The sequence below is a fragment of the Sphaerodactylus townsendi genome, linkage group LG05 (genome assembly GCF_021028975.2).
Source record: "Sphaerodactylus townsendi isolate TG3544 linkage group LG05, MPM_Stown_v2.3, whole genome shotgun sequence".
NCBI lineage: Eukaryota > Metazoa > Chordata > Lepidosauria > Squamata > Sphaerodactylidae > Sphaerodactylus > Sphaerodactylus townsendi.
In genome coordinates this window covers 11,576,128-11,596,127 of record NC_059429.1, presented here as the reverse complement: position 1 = coordinate 11,596,127, position 20,000 = coordinate 11,576,128, and the positions used below count along the sequence as shown (strand labels likewise).

Sequence of the window (20,000 nt, the reverse complement as noted above, 5' to 3'; positions counted from 1 at the left end):
GCACCTCTGCTGGGCTGCTTCAAGTTCTGCGGCAGCTGCTGCTGAGGTGGATCACTGCAGCCCCTAAATTAAGAAGAGCTTTAACACTGGCCAGATTCAATCTAATGCCTTCTATGCTGCTCTATGGCAGATATCAACAAATTGATAAACAGAGGAGGCTATGTCCATGCAATATGGGTCAGGTGGAGACACTCGATCATACCCTCTTTCATTGTGTAAGGTTTGCAAAAATCAGAATGTCGCAATCTGCACTTATCCCATTTCTGTATAACAATCTAACTGATGCTCTTAAGATACCTATGCTTTTGAACAACATGGATCCCACAGTGTGTGAGAATGTAGCAAAATTTCTGCTAACAATAATAGACGTAAGTCTAGATGAATACCAACCAATGTCTATGTATTATGACCACATATAGCCAGCAGTAATTTTGCTAGCTTCTGTCAGTATCCGATGACGTTTAAGTGAGTTAACTTAGCTGAAGGAATGTCCTATAGTTACAGAAGGACCATGTATATATTTTAGTATTTAGTATTTTAGTACCAGTGTCTATAATTGTGAGCAATAATGGGCAAATTTTGTATGCTGATTTTGTATGTTTATTTTATGCCAATAAAGGCTTGTGACTGTGTACTGCTGAGAGGTGGGGCGTAACTAAGGCAAAAATCACATGGCAAAATCACCAATTAGTAACCCCCTCTTGGCACACACAAATAATGAGTAACCTACTCTCGGGAACCTGTGAGAACCTGCTAGATCCCACCTCTGCTCATATCCCAGAAGCCTCCTGGCATTTGGACCCAGCTGTTCCTGAGGAGGCAATCAAGAACTACTGAAGCTTTCAGATCAGCGGCAATCATTAGCCTCAAGACTTACCGAATTGTTTCAATGATTTCATGAGCAGCATCGTGGTGTTTGTCCTGCAACAGAAAAGCAGAAAACAATTTTAGGAATATATAGCAGTCACCACGTGTGCCACCCTTCCTTTTAAGAACCCATTAACAGTGGCGAATGTAGAGTTTTCTTACGCTATTCATCTTCCCTAAACCAAGAAATACTGTTCTCATAAAACTGTCAGTGAACAGGCATCATTGCCACGTCTGCTGCATATGGAACAGGTACCTAGTATGGCCAGTAGGCTTCTGAATCTACAGGGTCCTGTAGTCGTCCCCTGCCCCCAGACCAGAGCTGCCTTCCAATACAGTGTCATGCCCTCCCCACAGGACTACCAAACACTGATCAAGATACACCATAATTGGTTGTTGAGGGTCTTCCGGGCTGTGTGGCCGGGGTCTGGTAGATCTTGCTCCTGACGTTTTGCCTGCATCTGTGGCTGGCATCTTCAGAGGTGTATCACAGAGAGAAGTGTAACAGACTTCTCTCTGTGATACCACCCTCGAAGTACCAATCTGAAATGCAGGCAAACCATCAGGAACAAATTACCAGAACCATGGCCATTTTACAACCGAACTCCTACAGCCAGTTGAATCCAGCTGTAAAAGCCTTCGACAATACATTGATACACCATAATGTTTCCTCACAATGCGATTAAAAAGAAAGCTACGATAACCATGCTCTGGTTTATCATATCCCCTTTCCCTCACAGATTATGTACATAATAGATAGTAGGAGCCCTGTGGCCCAGAGCAGTAAACTGCAGAACTGCAGTTAAGGCTCTGCTCACAACCTGAGTTCGATCTCGAGGGAAGTCGTGTTCAGGCAATCAGTTCGAGATTGACTTAGCCTTCCATTCTTCTGAGGTCGGTGAAATGAGTACTCAGTTTGCTGGAAGCAAAGTGTAGGCGACTGAGGAAGTTAATGGCAAACCACCCCGTTAACATAGTCTGCCTCCTAAACATCGTGATCTGATGTCACCCCACGGGTCAGTCATGACTCACTGCTTGCACAGAGGACTACCTTTACCTAAAAGCAGGCAAGTTGAGAAAAAGGATTTTAAAAGGAACAGCAGGATAACTTCACAGAACTCAAGCCTTGGCAAGCAACAACAAGATTTAAGCTAGCTACACCTTCCAGACTCTGTTGTGTGTCCTGGTTTGACTCAGGTTCGGATTCCCCCACTCTGCTGTAGAGCTCACTGGGAGACTCTCTTGGGTCACTCTCTCTTGGCCTAACCTGCCCCATAGGGATCCTGTGGGGGCAAAACGGAAGGAACATAAGAACATAAGAACTAGCCTGCTGGATCAGACCAGTCCATCTAGTCCAGCATTCTGCTACTCGCAGTGGCCCACCGGGTGCCTTTGGGAGCTCACTTGCAGGATGTGAAAGCAATGGCCTTCTGCTGCTGCTGCTGCTCCTGAGCACCTGGTCTGCTAAGGCCTTTGCAATCTGAGATCAAGGAGGATCAAGATTGGTAGTCATAGATTGACTTCTCCACCATAAATCTGTCCAAGCCCTTTTTAAAGGAGTGGCAACCATCCAGCAAGAGCAGGACAGAAATGTAATAGACGGCAACACAACCACAGGCAGTTCCTTTTGTTTTTTTCTGCTTCATTTTGCCCATTAGTTTCCCTTGCTTTGCTGTACCCCAAAGGGTAACGGGCCTCAAGCCATCCCAACTGAATCTTGGCACAGTTTATTAGCTCTTTTCAAGAGTTTAATGTTGTGTCTCCCCACCCCACCCCCTTCAATTGGAAAGCACTACCAGATGCACTCGATAGTTATTCTTCATTTTGCAAGTTTCGTTTCTTCCCCACCCACACGCGATCTTGATGGGACAGACCTGAGATCCAAATCAACTAATTAAGGGGAAGGGCGATGAAACATTTACCACCAGTAACGTGGCGTTTTTGAAACCAGTCAAGACGTTTTCCCACCAGCAGAGTGGGATTCCTGATGGTCAGCCAGGATGGTAGAAATGTCAGCCAATCGCCTGGAGCAAGAATCTTCTCCAAGAAACTGGGCAAGAAAGCTGGTGGTAACCATGACGATTCTACCCCCAACCCACCCCATTAGTCATATTTGCCTTTAACCTTTAATAAAACGTGAAGGCAGGTTCTCTTCTCTCAATGTAATGCCTTAAAAAAAACTAACCAATATTTTGCAGCTTGAGCTTTCGTGAGCCAGAACTCATGGGCAGATGCACGAAATTCTTTCTGTGACTCAGAGGTACAGAATCTGCTTTGAATGCACAATGTGCCAGATTCAGCCTCTGGCAGCCCCAGTTAAAAGGGTCTGATGATGAAGCGAAAAACCTCACTTGACACCCTGGAGAGCTGATGACAGTGTCTCATGTAGGGGTCACTAAGACAGACGAGGATCTGGGAGACCCACACACAAGCTCCCCACTCAGCCATCAAGTCCGTTGCATGACACTGACTGAACCCATTAACCATTCTTAGCCTGCATCTAAGCCTGACACGAGGATACAAATGAGGTGAAGAAGAAGAAGAAGAAGAGGAAGAAGATGGAAGAAGAGGAGGAAGAGGAAGGGGAAGAAGAAGAAGAAAAGGAATAGGAAGAGAAAGAAGAGGAGGAAGAAGAAGAAGAAGAAGAAGAGGAAGGGGAATAAGAAGCAGCAGCAGCAGCAGCAGCAGCAGCAGAAGCAGAAGAAGAAGAAGAAGAAGAAGAAGAAGAAGAAGAAGAAGAAGAAGAAGAAGAAAAGAAGAAGAAGAAGAAGAAGAAGAAGAAGAAGAAGAAAAGAAGAAGAAGAAGAAGAAGAAGAAGAAGAAGAAGAAGAAAAGAAGAAGAAAAGAAGAAGAAGAAGAAGAAGAAGAAGAAGAAGAAGAAGAAGAAGAAGAAGAAGAAGAAGAAGAAGAAGAAGAAGAAGAAGAAGAAGAAGAAGAAGAAGAAGAAGAAGAAGAAGAAGAAGAGTTGGATTTCTATTCCAGACTCAAAGGGGCTTACAAACTCCGTTCCTATCCCCCCTCACAACAAACACCCTGTGAGGTAGGTGAGGCTGAGAGAGGTCAGAAGAACTAGCCCAAGATCACTCAGTGACCAGCCCAAGATCACTCAGATGGCATTTGTTGGGGTGCACAAGCCTAATCTGAATGCCCCACATAAGCCTCCACAGCTCAAGCAGCAGACCAGGGAATCAAACCCAGTTCCTCCAGATTAGAGTGCACCTGCTCTTAACCACTACACCACTGCTGAGGGAAATGATGTACGCCTCCTCGTGCTCTTGAGAAGAAGACTAGGATAAAATTGTACTGATTTGGATAGATCTGTAGTCTGAATCGGTGAAAAGGCAGCTTCATGTGATATAGTCACTGTGTATTTGCAAACAAAGACAGGAGCGTATACAGGGAAGGGAGTGACTTATTACCAAATGAGAGGCCAGAAGGCCCACAATTCCAAGGTGTAGGTGCGTTCCGTTACACGTCAGAGTTCAGAAGGCTAAATAATCCAGCCAAGAAGACTGAAACAATCCCAGAGTGGGTGCAGACCGCTCCCAACTGTTGATGAATTGACAAAGAGCCACTTGGAACAAATGGATTATTGTTCTGATTGGATCTTGCTTTAAACTAGCCTCTTTTTGCTGCAATGACCTCTCCCTACATTCTTCAGTTGCTTGCAGCCTTAAATGAAAACATGTTGGCCTAAATGGATGTGTACCCCATGCATCTGATCGGAGTACTGGCTCAGGAAAGATGATATTGAACTAAATGCTGGTCTCCAAGATGCCATCAGACAGTGGTTTTATTTTGCTGTAAAAAAGGACAATCAGCCTCTATGGTGGGTCAGTCACATCCGATGAACCCAACCGTGGGCCCTTCCGCACGTGAAGAATAATACACTTTCAATCCACTTTCAATGCACCTTGAAGCTAGATTTTACTGTGCAGAATAGCAAAATCCACTTTCAAACAATTGTGAAAGTGGACTGAATGTTTATTATTCTGCAGGTGCGGAAAGGGCCCTTGATAGTATCAGATTGGAATATGAATTCCAACTGAACAGTATCACGATGGGATCATACCACTGAAGCTTTCTGTGAACCTCCCTGGACACAGCGGTTTTTGTGGAGTGAGATATCACAACCAACTCTTCATTACAGCAACAGACCAGCATAAGATAAATGAAATAAGGGTAGAGAATAAAGGATAAACCATATTAAAACAGTTGGGTGTTGGTTTCCGGGCTTCAACAATACATATTAAAATGGTAAGCATAAGAACTGAGAGAGGTAAAAATCTTAAAAAGAGGACAGCTATAAAAAGACACTAAAATTTGTTAAATTGAAGGCTGTAGCTACCCAGTCATTTAGCCTACTGTGTTGAACAGACCATCTGCAATATATTTTGAGCGCTGTTACAAGAACATGGCCACACTGTAAGTTATACCATGACTGGTGTCTGTAAGCAGCATGGATATATAAAATTGCTCTGAATGATCTGGGAATCTATACAACACTGGCAAAATAAACACTAATACATGTATTTTGACAAAAGTGACGGTGAAGAAGCACGTTCCACTGCCCCAAATCTCTCAGTATTTAAAAGCGTCCCAAGATTCTTTGGGAAGCCTGTCTACAATTGAGACAGACCATCTCCCCACCCCAAAACAATTACCTCCAGAAGTGAAACACATTTCACTACTATCTTTTTAGCAGGACTCTGGGGGAACTCCACTTTAATCAGTCACCAGATACACAGTTCACAATTAGCTGGGAACGCAGCTCTGTTTGATTTTGCTTGCAAAACTGCCTTCTTCCACCAGCTGCAACAATAGTGCTATCAAAACACTGCAAGCCAGCTCATTGGGTTTCTCGTTAGAACTCGGCACAGCTGATAGGAGGCCGCTGACAAAGCAGTGGGTTGGTTGTTTTGGGCTTTCCAGGCTGTGTGGCCGGCAAGCCCACAACAACCAGTTATGTCCGGCCATGAAAGCCTTTGACAATACAAAGCAATGGGTTGGTTATTCCTGCATTAAGAGACCCAGCCCTGATCTGTTACCCAGTGAAGTCACTTGAAGAGAGCATCTCTTGCTGCAAGCACTGCCCATCAAGAATTGATAAAGTATATGCACGCGGTACTGTCCAAAAAAAGAGAAACAGACAGACACTGGGCAGGAATGGGGGAAATTGAGATCTCCAGCATTGAAACCAGTCTTCAATCAGTACGAACAACTGACACGCGCAAGTCAACTGCTAACGTGCGCCATTTTAAATTTACCAAACGTGGCCTCAAGCATCTTAAAAAGTCCTTGTGTACACAAATATTTATTACACCTGTGAACACCTGTGTCAGTGGAAACTTAAAAGCACAGACTTGTGCATTCTGTTGTCAGTGAAGGCAATTACTATTTTTAATGACAGAGAGCTCGTGATTCTGCCATAATAGACCGAGAGCAATTCCTGATGCTAAAGGTATCCAGGAGGTACACAACCCCTTCCCATTCCTTATCACTAAATTTTTTACCCATCTGTGTTCACCTTCACAACCACTCAGCATGATGGGTCACTGTGCTAATTTCACCAATGAAAAGGGTGTGATAAGGAATAGGAAAAGGAAGAATGACAAGATGAAAAGGGAAGGGAAAGGGAAAGATGGGAGGGGAAAGGGAAAAGGGGGTGAGGGAGGCCAGTGGTGATGGGCCCCATCTTGCAGGCCCTATGGAATTGAAATAGGCCCCATAGGGCCCATTCAACAGGGCAGTCCACCAGGCAGGGGGGCCAGAGCGTCTACCCAGCAGCAAAGGAACCATGTCTGTCTTCTAAAGTTAGATTGAAATGAGGGATGCTTTCAAAGCTTTACCATGCTATGCCCCTTCCACTGTACTGAGGATCAGTAGTGCTTTGATTATGTGTTCCTGCATTGCAGGGGCTTGGACTTGATGGCCCTTGGGGGTCTCTTCCAGCTCTATGAGTCTATCAAAAGGAGGCCATTTTGATTTTTTTTTAAACTTGCATTGATATTTCTGCTTTGTAGAGAAACAAACAAAAGCTGTCACCTGTGAAGACTGTAAACCAATTCTTCACTGTGTAGGCATGTTGATTGATAAAAAAAAACTCAAGCAAAATGAGTCCCAACAGTTACTAGAGAAAGTTTCTTAAGACACTTTGGGCAGTTAGAAGGAGTAATGGAGAAGTCAAAGCCTGCAAATTTAACCTCCATGGGCAAAGGCTATGAACTTTGGAAGGCCAGTTGCTTGTGGTTCACAGAGGGGGCAGCTGAGCCCTTTGTGCAACGTTTGTTGGTTTTTCACAAAACATTTGGTTGGACCCTGCAGAAAATGGAATGTTGGATGAGAGGGGTGCCAAGCTCATAGTTTACTTACAGTGTCAAAAAACCTTAGGTTGGCCCTGGATGCGTCACTATGCCAAGCAAACTTGAACTTGGGGGCTACTGTGCCAAAAAGGTTGGGAGGCACGGATCTGGGTGAAGAGCCTCCAACCACCTTTTACGCACTTCACAGAACACAAGTTGAAAATCACTGTCGCAGAGGGAGATAACCACTTTTCTCTTGGGGCCCTTGAACATCCCAGGGCAGGGGTAGGGAACCTGCGGCTCTCCAGATGTTCAGGAACTACAATTCCCATCAGCCTCTGTCAGCATGGCCAATTGGCCATGCTGGTGAAAACTGATAGAGTATGGAACAATTTATCTGAACATCTGGAGAACAGGTTCTATCAACAACAAGTTAAGAGTGAGTGCGGCGTAACTACTTCTGTCTACCCCCCAGTTCAGAAACAGAGGCCCTTATTAGAAGAACGGAACAGATCTTTACCCTAAACCAGGTGTCCGACTCTGGCGCTTGAGATGTTCATGGACTAAAATTTCCATCAGCCCCAATTGGCCATGCCAGCAGGGGCAGATGGGGATTGTAGTCCATGAACATCTCAAGCGCCTCAGTTGGACACCCCTGCCCTAAATGACTCAAAAAGAAAAGTTCTCTAGAAACGGTAATCCCTCATGTGGTCAGCTTACCATTTCAGTGGGAGGGTGGCACCGATAGAAATATCAAGGGATGTTGAACAGTAAAATGGAAAGCCACTTCTGCTCCAGCCGTCATAAGACACCAAAGGTCGACTTCAGAAAATATTTTCTGAGTCACTTGGAGGAGGGGTGGGGGAGGGAATTAGTCAGCCATGCACGATTCAGCTTTCAGCTTAGCCATCGGCAGACGTGATGAGCGGAACCACTCACTAGTGATTCATTAGAAAAGCCCTTCATGTTCCTCCTCAGGAAGCCAGAAGGCAGGAGAGGGAGTCACACGTTCCCAGCGTTGCATGAAAGCCAGGGGAGGCTGCATCTGGAACACGCAACAGCACTCTCCTCCCATCGCCTTAATTAGCTGTGGAGGAGGAATACACACTTTCGCATCGCCCTCCCAAGCTCTTAACATCTAACACTGTGACATAAGCCTTCCTTTGGCAGCTCAACAATTATGCAAATCCAGCTGTCTGCAGCGGTCCCACTTTGCAGTGCTCAGATCTGCGCTGGGGCTTTCCCCCCCACCCCTTCCCTTGAAGAAAAAGCACAAACCTGCCACCGAAAGAGTTCCTGTCCTCTCGGCTATTTGCACCAAGCTTCCTACGGTGGGGGGCACCACACTTTTCAGGGTGATCTCAAGGAAGGTGGGACATTAGGGACATGTGGAAATTTTAGAGGGGAGAAGAGAATTGAGAGCGTTCCGAAAGAACTGGGACAGGCCCAAGGTCACCCCAACAGGCTTCATGTGGAGGAGTGGGGAATCAAACCTGGTTTTCTAGATTACAGTCCATTGCCCTTAACCACTACACCACACTACAAGACAGGCAGCAACAGCAGAGTCTGGTTTACAGGGCAGCTGAGCGACTTCTGTCTCTATGGACCCAACATGGGGATGCTCTGAGCCTACCATCTTCTAGGTTTATCAAAAGGCTGAACACACAGAAGCGAGCGTGCTGTGAATACAACAAACCCTTGAAAATGGTTAGTTTTTTAAAAGTCATCTTTTATTGTTTGAAATTCTCACAGATACAGTCAGTACTGCTCTGACTGAGCATTAGTGAGGCTATAGCCAAGGAGATGTGTATTCTGTGCCAAATTAACATTCTGAAGCTCAGCAGTCAAAGAGATCTGCCCAGAGAAGCCAAATTACATGGCAAGCATAAATTATACAAACTGGAAAACCATGTATAATGTCTCCTCTTTTTTTTTTTTGCGCATATTCTGCCACACTCGCTATTTTGCATAAATTTATTTTGGTTCTCCTAGAACAGGGGTCTGCAACCTGCGGCTCTCCAGATGTTTGTGGACTACAAATCCCATCAGCTCAACAATTGATGGAATTGTAGTCCATGAACATCTGGAGAGCCACAGGTTGCAGACTCCTGTCCTAGAAGTATGAGGGGGGGGCTATGATGCATCGCTCCCTTCCCTCAACTGCCATTAAAAAATTTCATTCAGCAGCTCTCAGGGCACTTATGTAATTCATTTACACCCTTCCTCCCCAATGAGGACCCAAAGCAGTTTACATCCTTCTCCTCTCCTCCATTGTATCCACACAACCACCTTGCGAGGTAGGTCGGGCTCCAAGAGTGTGACTGCCCCAAGGTCACCCAGCGAACTTCCATGGCATGAGCTGGGATTTGAGATTGGGTCTCTCCAATTCTTGCCTGACACTCTGAACTACTACATCCACATTAACCTTTTTAGCAGAAACTTGATTTTGCTCTGAAGAGAACTCTTTGAAGGTGCTTTGAAGATTCAAGGCATGGCACAAAGCTCTTCTATTTAAGAGCAGGCATATCCCAAGACCAGGAAACCCCTAAAAGCACCCTTCGATTATTACTATTATTCTTATTGTTAAATTTAATACCCAATCAGGAGACATGCCAGTCTAAGAGCTGCTTATCTCCGGCAAGTTGCTGGCCCCCTCCCGGGAGTGGACCGGACGCCGTCAAACAAATTATGGGGTAGATTATATTGGTTGCTACTGATTTTAGTGAATTTTATTGGATTTTAATGTATTTTCTGTTTATGTTTTTGATCTTAGTACTTTCCTATATATTGTCTGTTTATGTTGGTCTGCTGTACACCATTCAGAGCCCTTCGGGGGTAGAGCGGCATATCAAACCGAATAAATAATAATAATATACCAGAATTGTCAGAAATACCTAGTTCATTTGGCGATTGCCTATCCGATCACAAGTTACCCTAGGTGTTATTGGGGTGAAAAAATAAGGACAAGGCTTTAATATCTCTTATATCACAAACTATCAGGAATTAAATCGATCATAGCATAATCTCAGCACAATACAGACACCTCCCATATTTTCAAATAGAAAGTTGTATCTAATACTAACCAGCCCCATCTCACAATGCTGGCAAAAATTGTGCTCTGGTATCAAATGTACCCCCCATCCCTGCCACCGCCACCACCGCACACAGACACTAACAGCAAGCAGGGGAGACCTCTAAGAGCTCATAAATTTAAATTCTCTCCCCCATAGTGTCAAGTAGGTCCAATGCCAAGCTATTCAGTGCTGGCCCCTCGCACGGAATTTTTCCCCCTGCTTGGATATAATAAAGGCAATTCCCACCTTGCCGCCAGGAGGTGGAAGGGGAAAAAAAAAAGAAAACCCATGCAGCAAAGCAAGTGGAGAAACGAAGAGACATTTCTGCTGACGTCAAAAGAGCTGAGCTCCAAAACCACAACGGACTCTTTTTCCCCCTGGCTGCCAAGTAGATTGTAAGCCAAGAAGCGGAGGGGAGAAAATCTACAGCTAAATACAGTACATTGTAAGCAGGCTAGACGCTGTGGTCGCCCAGAAAGCATCTCTGCGGCAACAGACAGGTTGACTCCCCTTTTTAAAAATGGGTTACGATGCCGGGGGGGAGGGGAAACCATGCACATATGAATGTACACAACCGGGGTGGGTGGGGGGTGTCAACAGATGCACACATAAAGGTTAACTGAGGCTTCAGTGCTGCTCTTAATCAACACAAAGAAAATTCAATATCACTAGTTGCTTGCAAAGGGGGAGGGAGAAACTATGCACATATGAAATATACACAACTGGGGGGTGGGGGGGACAAAGTCTACAGATGCACCCTTAAAGGCTAACTCGGGTTTCAGTGCCGCTTGCAATTCTTAAAACACAGGGAAAATTCAGCATCATTAGTTTCTCGAAAATCTCCCACCATGTGCAAGGTGAACACAGGCATGTTTGCTTTATGTGGCTTCTCATGGGAAGGTGAGTAGGGGCTATCAGCGACAAGTCAATTATGTCAGGTCCAGTAGTCCAGAACCCCCTATTAAAGGAAGTCTAGAACCTTTCAGCTGAAACCACTGCAGGCAGCAGCAAGCTCACAGCACGGCTTGCGACCAGATCTGTTGCATGTGCTGCAAACACTCAGCTGGAGCAACACAGTTTACCAAACCTTGGATTTATCAGGGGAAAGGTTGTGCCAACAGAGCAGGCATTTCGTGTGGGTCACACCCACAGAGTCAAGGGTTAGGCTGATAAGCGCAAGGCGGGACTAAAGGGAGAGGGAGCAAAAAAAGGAGCAAGATCAGCCAGTTTCCGGCACCCTCGATTTTATTATTTACAGAACCACACAGCCACAGAAATAAATACACATTTCTAAAATCCAGATCAAGCGATCCTCCTTACCTTTCAATTCAAACTGAGCATAGGTGAACTTAATTTTTTTTGAAAGTGTAACTAAATAGCTGCTACACCCTTTCCCAGAAAAGATCTAAGTAAAATTGTAACTACATCCACCACGTGATGGACTGTCTTTGTTTTAGAATGCTTCACTTGGGTCCTAGTGCCGACCGGCACTAGAACTCAAGGGGAGCATCCTAAAACAAAAGACGGTCCGGCATGCAGAGGGTGAAGTTTCTACTTAGTTCTTCTTGTTGAAAGGAGCAGAGCCAGCAATACCTAAAGAGAACTTCCATGTTCAGACGCAAGTCTACCAGATGCTGGGGACATGCAGTGAGGGAGGGCTGTTTCCTTCATTCTTATTTTCTGGATTCTGGAAAGACATGTTATGTGACTGATTGCTCTTAGATGAGTCCTTACTCTGAATCAACCAGGGATTTCCTTGCCTTCTTAAACTGTCTTAGATTCCCCCACCCCCCCATGCAGTGCAGAATTTTGCTTTACAACTTGTTATGCACCTGCACACAACAAATTAATTCAAATAACTTTTTTAAGTCATAACGTCTCAACCTCCCCATACCTCTGAAGGGAAATACCTCTCTGGGAAATCAGAGACTGGGGAGGAGGGGGGGGAGGAGGAGAGATAAAATGCTTGGTAACAGAAAAGAAAGCAGCTAAGCGCAGCTCTTTCAATGTCAATTAAAGCACAAGGGTGGCACGTGGTAGCCCTGTGGCACACATCAGTGGAGCTGCCCAAACAGGAAAGGCTGTGTGCCCTACAGGCCTCTTCTCACTGGGAAAGGCACAGTCAAAAATAGCATGCCCTCCTTCCTAAATAGGCAGGATGTTTTGGAAACCACACTGTCAACAACCTTAGCAGACAGAAAGCCAAATGTGACACCAATCTGCAATGAGGTTTGGCCATCTTCGAAAAAAAGAAACCATTTCTGGATGTTCACAATTATGTCCATTGTAGCATGTTACAGCAACTGTGTGTGGCTGTTTCACCCTGCGCCTGCTCAGCTACACTGCCTTGTTTATGCTGTAATGCATGAAACCACAAAACTGGAAGAACTCCAAACGCTGCAGAAACGTAGTAGCCAAGAGGCCCACAACAATTTTTTTTTAGAAAAGCAATTCTCAGACCATTCTCAGACCTAGCTAAGGTACGGAACAGATGTTGCTATGGCAAACATATGGGTCTCTACTCCTCTACATTAAGTCTCAAGAACTGTTTTCTTGAGGGCATTGTATTCCAACATAACAGCGTCTCAGGAAATAAAAAGGGAAAAGGGCAGCCAAGTTTGCAAACATGTTTTAATATATTATACAGGCCATCCACTGCAGGCAGTCAGGCAACCTGTAATATCATAGTGTAGATAAGCAAAAAAAATGGAGTATATTTAGAAACAATTTGAAAAGGAGGCATTTCAGCATGTTTTGAATTGATGAAGGAATAAACAACACGCCTTCTTGTTTAGGTTCCGATTCTCCTCCATTTTTAATTTTTTTTCCAAGCAAAGGGACACCATAGGCCCGTGGTGGCGAACCTTTGGCACTCCAGATGTTATGGACTACAATTCCCATCAGCCCCTGCCAGCATGACCAATTGGCCGTGCTGGCAGGGGCTGATAAAGAGTATCCTGTATCCTGGAGTAAAAGGATTCCTTTCCTATAAACTCTCCCAGTCATCACAACTAGAAGGTGACCCAAAACCGAGTTTTGCAAACCGAAAAAAAGATACTAATTCTTCCATAGCTCAGCTCTGAAACCATTCCAGAACAGAGGGTCGAGCAGCCAGAGAAAGGAAAAAGAAACTTGATTTCTTTCTGTGCCCAGCCCATTTCCCAATCAGCTTACAACAGGAGAACCCAGTTACCTAAAACTGAAGACACTGAAGGAAGCCAGGTCTAATCATTACCATAACATATCAGCAGCAAAGCCTTTTCAAACAAAACAGCAGCTTATCTGAAACGCCCAAACTCCAGGAGATGATAAAAAAAGAAAACCTGGGCTGGTTTGGAAAACAGCTAATGATGGGTTTTTGCCTGCTTGCATGTTCTACAAGGGCTAGATGTGGTTTGTGAAACAGCAGGCCACTATGAGGCATCGGAGTGTCAACAGGGTGGATCGACAGGGGGATGGAGGATTGTTTGGGTGTGGGTTGGGAGGATATGCAGGCAATGAGTCACCCACAACAGGAAAAGCAGGATCGTTTTGGAACGGCTGAGGAATGTTTGGGACTCTGAAAAATGATGGGGTGGGAGAGTTCCGAAAGGAAAAGGTTGACGGGAGAACGCCACAGAAAGAGGTGTCCCAAGACAAAAGTCAAGAGGGAGGAGAGCACTCGGCAAGTCAACGAGGGGTTTTGGAACTAAAGGAGAGAAGAACAGGGTGCCAGATTTCTGAGTAGTGAATCAAACTTGGGAGGGGCCCTGGGAGCTGCATATGACATCAAAAGATCAGGAATATAGTGAGAAGGGAGAAAGAAAGAAACTTGGCTCAACAACCTGAAGGCAGGCAATGGGGAAGCAAAGTGTCTATACAAAAGGATACCAAGGTCAAAGAGAAAGAAAAACACCACAAACAACAGCGACAAGGCACAGAAGACAATTAAGGGGAAATCTACCAAAGGTGGGGTAAGGATTTCATGGGAGGAAGAAGAGGAAGATTGGATTGCTGGGTGCAGAAAATGGAAACGTCCTGAAACAGAGAAGAAGGTGACCTGGAGAAACAGTCACCTTAGTGAGATCAAAACAGATGCCAAAATTCACACAGCCAACAAAGGGGAGCTTATGAGAAAGGGGGATGGTAGCAAAGGAACGAAATACTTGGAGCACAGCAAGCTGAAAGCAGGGCTGAGAGTTGGGCAACTTTGACTGGGATCCTCCAGAAGGAAAAGACAGCTAGAAACAGAAGGATGACATTTTACAGAAAGGTTACGGGGAGGTCAAACTCAGGATTCAAATTACACAGAACGACAGAGGTGGGCTTGGAGCAGCAAGACACTGTGGTGACCCAACGCACTTCAGGTGAGATGTGAAACAAGAAGGAGAAGGAAGAAAGGTAGAGGTGTTCCCCCTTCTATGCACTCACCCACCTCTATTAGACAGGACAGAGCTCAGAAAGGACAGGTACCAGGGGCTGAATGACCACTTCACTTACACACTCATACACCTTTCCTCCACACATGCAGGGTCACTGCACTTCCCATCTCTTACTCCAGAGGGTCTGCAACCTGTGGCTCTCCAGATGTTCATAGACTACAATTCCCATCAACCCCTGCCACCATGGCCAATTGATGGGAATTGTAGTCCATGAACATCTGGAGAGCCGCAGGTTGCAGACCCCTGCTCCAGACATTCACGTAAGTCACCAGAACCCCTGCTTCCACCCTCAAATCACTCCTGGGCTGCAACTCACTCCCCCTGACCCATTCCAGTTTCTCCCTCAATCATTCCATTTATGCACTATTCATTTGACACCAAATCAATTCATCCATCCCCTCCATCAGATAACCTGCTGTCCCTTACTAGAACTGCTAAACAACAGTCTCCTGATATCACCTTCTCAACCGCACCTCAGTCACATGTTAAACATGTGGATTTTCTCCCAATCCACACACCTCACTATTGCCCCAATTTCCCAGTGCCTCTGCTTCATTCACCTTATGCAAGTGGACCACATACTCTCATGGGTTATGTCCCCCCCCCAACTTCCCCATCTCTGCTTTCCCTTTCCACAAACACAATCCTACTCTCCTCTCCAAAAAACCCCAGATTTGCCATCCATAACATTCCCCATTGCTGCTTGCCTCAACTTTCCTCCTCGGGTGGACCCACTCAAGACTGTGCCCACACCTCCTAATAACGCCCCAACTTCCCTACTCTTGCAAGTTTCATGCCACACCAAAGCTGCACCACAGAACTCCCCCCGCTCACAACCACCACCACCCCTGACATCACCCAAATCCAGTTCCCCTGTTATGGATCCCCAATGTCACCCTCCTTGCATGAGACCAAAAAGACCCCAGAATACCCAGATTTCCTCATCCACCTTCCTAGTTCCTCCTTCTGGGTCATCCTTGCTTTGGACCCTTATGCATTCATGACCTTCAAGATAGTCCACAAGGCTGTTAACAGTAGAACATTTGGGAGAGCATTGAGGTACTTGGCATGCACAAGTGGAGGGAAGGGGAGTTAGTCTGCACAGGTGTCAAACACATCTGGAGAGCCGCGAGTTTGACACCTATGCAAGGCTGTTAACCACAGGGCAAGAGCCCTGGCTCCGTGCTCAAGTGATAACCCTCTCAGGCTCCTGCTTTTCCTGCTGACTTCAGCTTTCGTGACCAAAGTACAATAACTTGAGTTTAGCCTTTTAGCTTCTAGGGAGAGTTCAGGTTTTACTTGATCTAGAAACAACTGCTTAGCAGCCTCTTTGGCAGTCCACAGTATTTGCAAAACAAAAACAAAAAACAACTCCTCCAACACCACATTTCAAAGGAATCGCCTTGCCGCAAGGTTCACACCCATACATAGCAACGGGAAATACCAGTCTTGCAACCTGTCTTCCTCGGTTTGGCCAATCCATCTCAGTGTTCCTCTTTTGCTGCCAGTTTCAACTTTTCCTAACGTTGCTGTCCTTTCCAAGGACTCTCCCCTTCCCATGACACGACCAAAGTGTGGCGGCCTCCCCTCCTTCAGTAGCTCCTGATGTAGGATACACCAGTGGTGGGATCCAAAAATTTTAATAACAGGTTCCGATGGTGGTGGGATTCAAACAGTGGCGCCATCGCACACACGTACCTCCAGTCCCTATTGGGCAGGGAGGTTGCTTTAGTCACCCCTTCCGGGCACTCAGAAAAAATTAGGAACCACTTCTAGAGAAGGGGTGAGAACTGGTTGGATCCCACCTCTGGGGTACACCCCAAAAACATTTGGGGCTACCCAAAAAAGTGACACGGTGGGTTTGCTAAAATGGGGGGGGGGCACATTTTTAGGGGAACGGGTTCTTAAGGGGGAACCACAGCCCTGCTGACATGACACTAAATTGCCCTCATCACAACCCCCAAGCAATAGAGCACCCTTTTCCATCCACGCCCGGCACCCAAGAAAAACTGAGATGTCACACCTATTCCCCAAAACACCCTCTCCAATGGCACCCACATATGACAGACACCCGCTGCACACACAACCCCCTCCCTCAAGTTCCCCCACGACCCTTTATTAGGGTGGGGGGGGGGCACAAGGTCAAACCCCGGCACGTGACCCCCCTGTCCAAGCACGCCCCCCCTCCACTCACGTATACAGGGAGGGGCCAGGGGTAGACGGCCGGTTCGGCCCCGACGGGCGACTTGAGCCGGAGCTCCAGCCTCTCGCCCATGCTGGCGGCCGACGGGGCAGTTCCGGTCAGGTTGGGGCAGCGGAGGGGGGCAGGCGGCGTCGGGCCCCGACCATGCTAGACCCGGGCGCCCGTCGCCGCGGCTCTCCGTCGTCTCTCGCCTCGCCTATTGTCGCTCGCGCCGGGCCGGGCTCCTCCTCGCCGCCGCCGTCAGCAGCAGCTCCGCAGCCGCCATCTTGGGCCGCCCCCGCCGGCGTCAAAAAAGGGAGGGGCGGGGGGGGAGAAAGGGTGCGCGGGCGGCGGACACCAACCAACGGGACTGCCGCTCTCGCCTCTCAGCCTGGCGAGGGGGAAGCAAGGCGCGTGCGCGACGAAGATAAATAAAAACGGAAAGCGACTCGGGCGGGGGGGGGGGGGCGCGTTGTGTGTGAAAGAACGGCTGGGGCTGGGTGCGCGCGCAGGCACGCACACTGGGATGCACAGGACTGTGAGAGCCGAGGGCGCCTGCGCGGGAAAGTAGCGACAGCTCCAGGGGCGCGCTCGTGCGTAAAACATCGGAGAGGAGGAGTCTAAAGCGGAGAAGGGGGACGAGGCAAACAAATAGCTAGCGAGGGTCGTGAGGAGGAGGGGCTTTCTGGTTGTCGTCACTCCCCGGCTCGCGGCTCTCCTCCCCTTTCCCCGCTTGGCGCGCGGGAAAAGCAGGAGGGGGCGGAGCGGGAGGACGCGCGCGCGCTCACGCCTCGGCTCTTCTCTTCCTACCTCGCTCGACCCCCGCCCGCCCCATCCCGCTCGCGAGCGCGCGTCTTGTCCTCAGTTGCCCTCGCGACGGAGCGAGGGGAGGAGGAGGAGGGCGCGTGCGCGCGCCTCGCTACTCTCTCGCCCTTTTTATAATAGCATTACCTCAAGGGAGGGAAAGCAGTCACGAATTATATATGTAAACCAAACATGTAAAGCAGTTAACATATACACATTTTTTAAAAAAAAGCTCCCCAAACGACACACGCTTCGCTAAAGAAACAACCACCCCTTTTTTTATAACGTTACCTCAGATGAGGAAAAGCCGCCACAAATTATATATGTAAACAACACATTTAAATCAATTAATGTGTACATTTTTAAAGCTGCCAAGACGAGACAGGCTTTGCTAAAGAAACAACCCCTGCAAAAACCTTATCTGGGAGTAAGCTCAATGGAAACCAGGAATTAACCTCTGAGTAAAACCTGAGTAAAATTCTCCAGTCAAGCTGGCCTCTTCATAAATATATTAATTTTTCTGTGCCAGAAAAACACCACACTAATACACGTGCATTAAATCACAGTAAGTGTATTGGAGGGCATTGGATACACAGTGGCTTGAGAGTCACTTGTGGCTCTTCCAAGCACCATTCCCCAATGTGGCACCTGCCTCATGCTCCATGTAAGCAGGCACAGTCTTTGCCCACTGGGACTTGTGGTTTGTCATTGGTTTCCACCTTGACAGTGTTACCGCTGCAGCTCGGGTAACAATAAGTGATTTCAGCTCAGCAACTTAATGAGGCGCAGGAAGCTGGCGTTCTTCAAAGCAAAAGGATTTTATTGCAAGTGGTTGTCACAGCTGGGTCAGGAGAGAATCGCGCTCTTGCAACCCCGTGCAAGAACTTTTATTCCCCAAACTTCAAAAGGGGCAAAGGGGCAGGGAAGGGGAGGTGAGGGGGCAAGTCCCTCACCAAAACACCAATAGGAAAACAAATCACACAAACAAGATACAATTACAACATTTGAATGGGATTATGAAATCTCGCTGTCATGCGTCTTCCCGCGAGATCTCGCAATGGTGCTGAAACGGAAAGCAGATAGCGTCCATTCATAAAATTCCAGGTGGGCTCGCTGCCCCACCCAGCTATCTTCTCCAGTAATACTCCGAGGTTCCCTCCTTGCCTCGATGCAACAAAGAAAAGTTCAAACTGTCCAATGGTGGTCCCTGCACGTCTTCCAACGGCTGGGGACCTTTGGGTGCTGGCAACAGATTCGATTTACAAGTCCAAAGAGGGTCTTTGTCCTTGTCAAAGAGTCGGCTAGGAGTTGGTCTAAGCTGCATTCCAGAGCCAACTTTCTTGTCCCTTAATATCAGACTTTTACAGGCTACTGCTTTGGCCATCAGACACAAATTTCAAAAATAACATTTCTAAACTTTAAACGTTAGGGAAACCTTAAAGGGATAAACACATATACTTATAGGCAAGTCTTTCCTAAACCTAACAATAACAGAACCTTAAACTAACTGGAGAACCTAGTCCAAATAAAATCCTAAACAGTAAGAAAATCATAAGGGGGCATTTATTGCATCCTAAAATGGCACAAACAAGGAGGAGACCATATATCATTGGCACAACCTTACACAACTTCTGAATCACACAAGTCTCCGCGTCCGAGCAGGGAGCCAGTGTAGCCAGGCAACCTGACTCAGGAAAATATTTTGGCTATTTTCCTGGTGGTAACAAAAGCACCGCTGCCAGAGGAACTGCTAAGCAGAGAGCTTCCCAGTGGCAGAGTCCTCATGCCAGGGATAGAAGTAAAATGTCAGCCGAGAATACTTGCGAATGTGGCGGTCTCCACGAACCACAAAATGAGCATCACTGTGGGCCACATTTGCCCCACTCGTTACGAGTTGCAGAACCCACCGCACGATTCCCCCAGTGTCGTACTCGCCGATGGGGTTCCTGAGACCAGCTTGTTTCTCCTCCGAAGCAAAGAGCCACCAGTCCAAGGTTTCCTCTGCTTCGCTGGAGAACAAGATGCTTCCAGAGAACCCAAGAGGCATCACAGTTTGGCCTGCTGGGACAAGCCCCGTGTTCAGAAACTGCTGCCTCGACTCCAGGATGCTTGCTCAGCTTGCGATTTCCAGACATGTTGTGGAAACAACAAACATTTTGTGTTTGGACCTCTCGTCCGCTTTGCAACTGAAGTCCTTATGCGGTGGTGTCCACTGCCTGTTCTTAACCTTCCAGCAATGCCCACAAACTGGACAAGATTGGGGAGGAGAGGCTGGCACCTGCAGTTTGCTCAGCTGCATGGGAGGTTTCTCCTGCTTTTGTAGTTTTTGCGTCATATACTGGGAGAGCAC

The 20,000-nt window shown here is 47.0% G+C and overlaps 1 protein-coding gene and 1 long non-coding RNA gene across 4 annotated transcripts in view; one reads left to right on the top strand and one right to left on the bottom strand.

The window, feature by feature from the left end:
- DOT1L (DOT1 like histone lysine methyltransferase) overlaps positions 1-17,347 on the bottom strand; it is an 88,502-nt gene extending 71,155 nt beyond the window's left edge. Inside the window, exons 1-2 of one of the 3 annotated variants that reach the window (XM_048497174.1) lie at positions 16,859-17,347; positions 878-921 (exon numbers count right to left, since the gene is read on the bottom strand). In XM_048497174.1, coding sequence (XP_048353131.1) covers positions 878-921; positions 16,859-16,939 — 125 coding nt within the window. In that variant the 5' untranslated portion in view covers positions 16,940-17,347. The remainder of the gene's footprint in view (positions 1-877; positions 922-16,858) is intronic. The other 2 variants (XM_048497172.1, XM_048497173.1) reach the window with 2 other exon arrangements.
- Positions 17,348-18,675: 1,328 nt separating this feature from the next.
- LOC125432977 overlaps positions 18,676-20,000 on the top strand; it is a 13,168-nt gene continuing 11,843 nt past the window's right edge. Inside the window, exon 1 of the long non-coding RNA XR_007244579.1 lies at positions 18,676-18,788. This is a non-coding gene — a long non-coding RNA (uncharacterized LOC125432977). The remainder of the gene's footprint in view (positions 18,789-20,000) is intronic.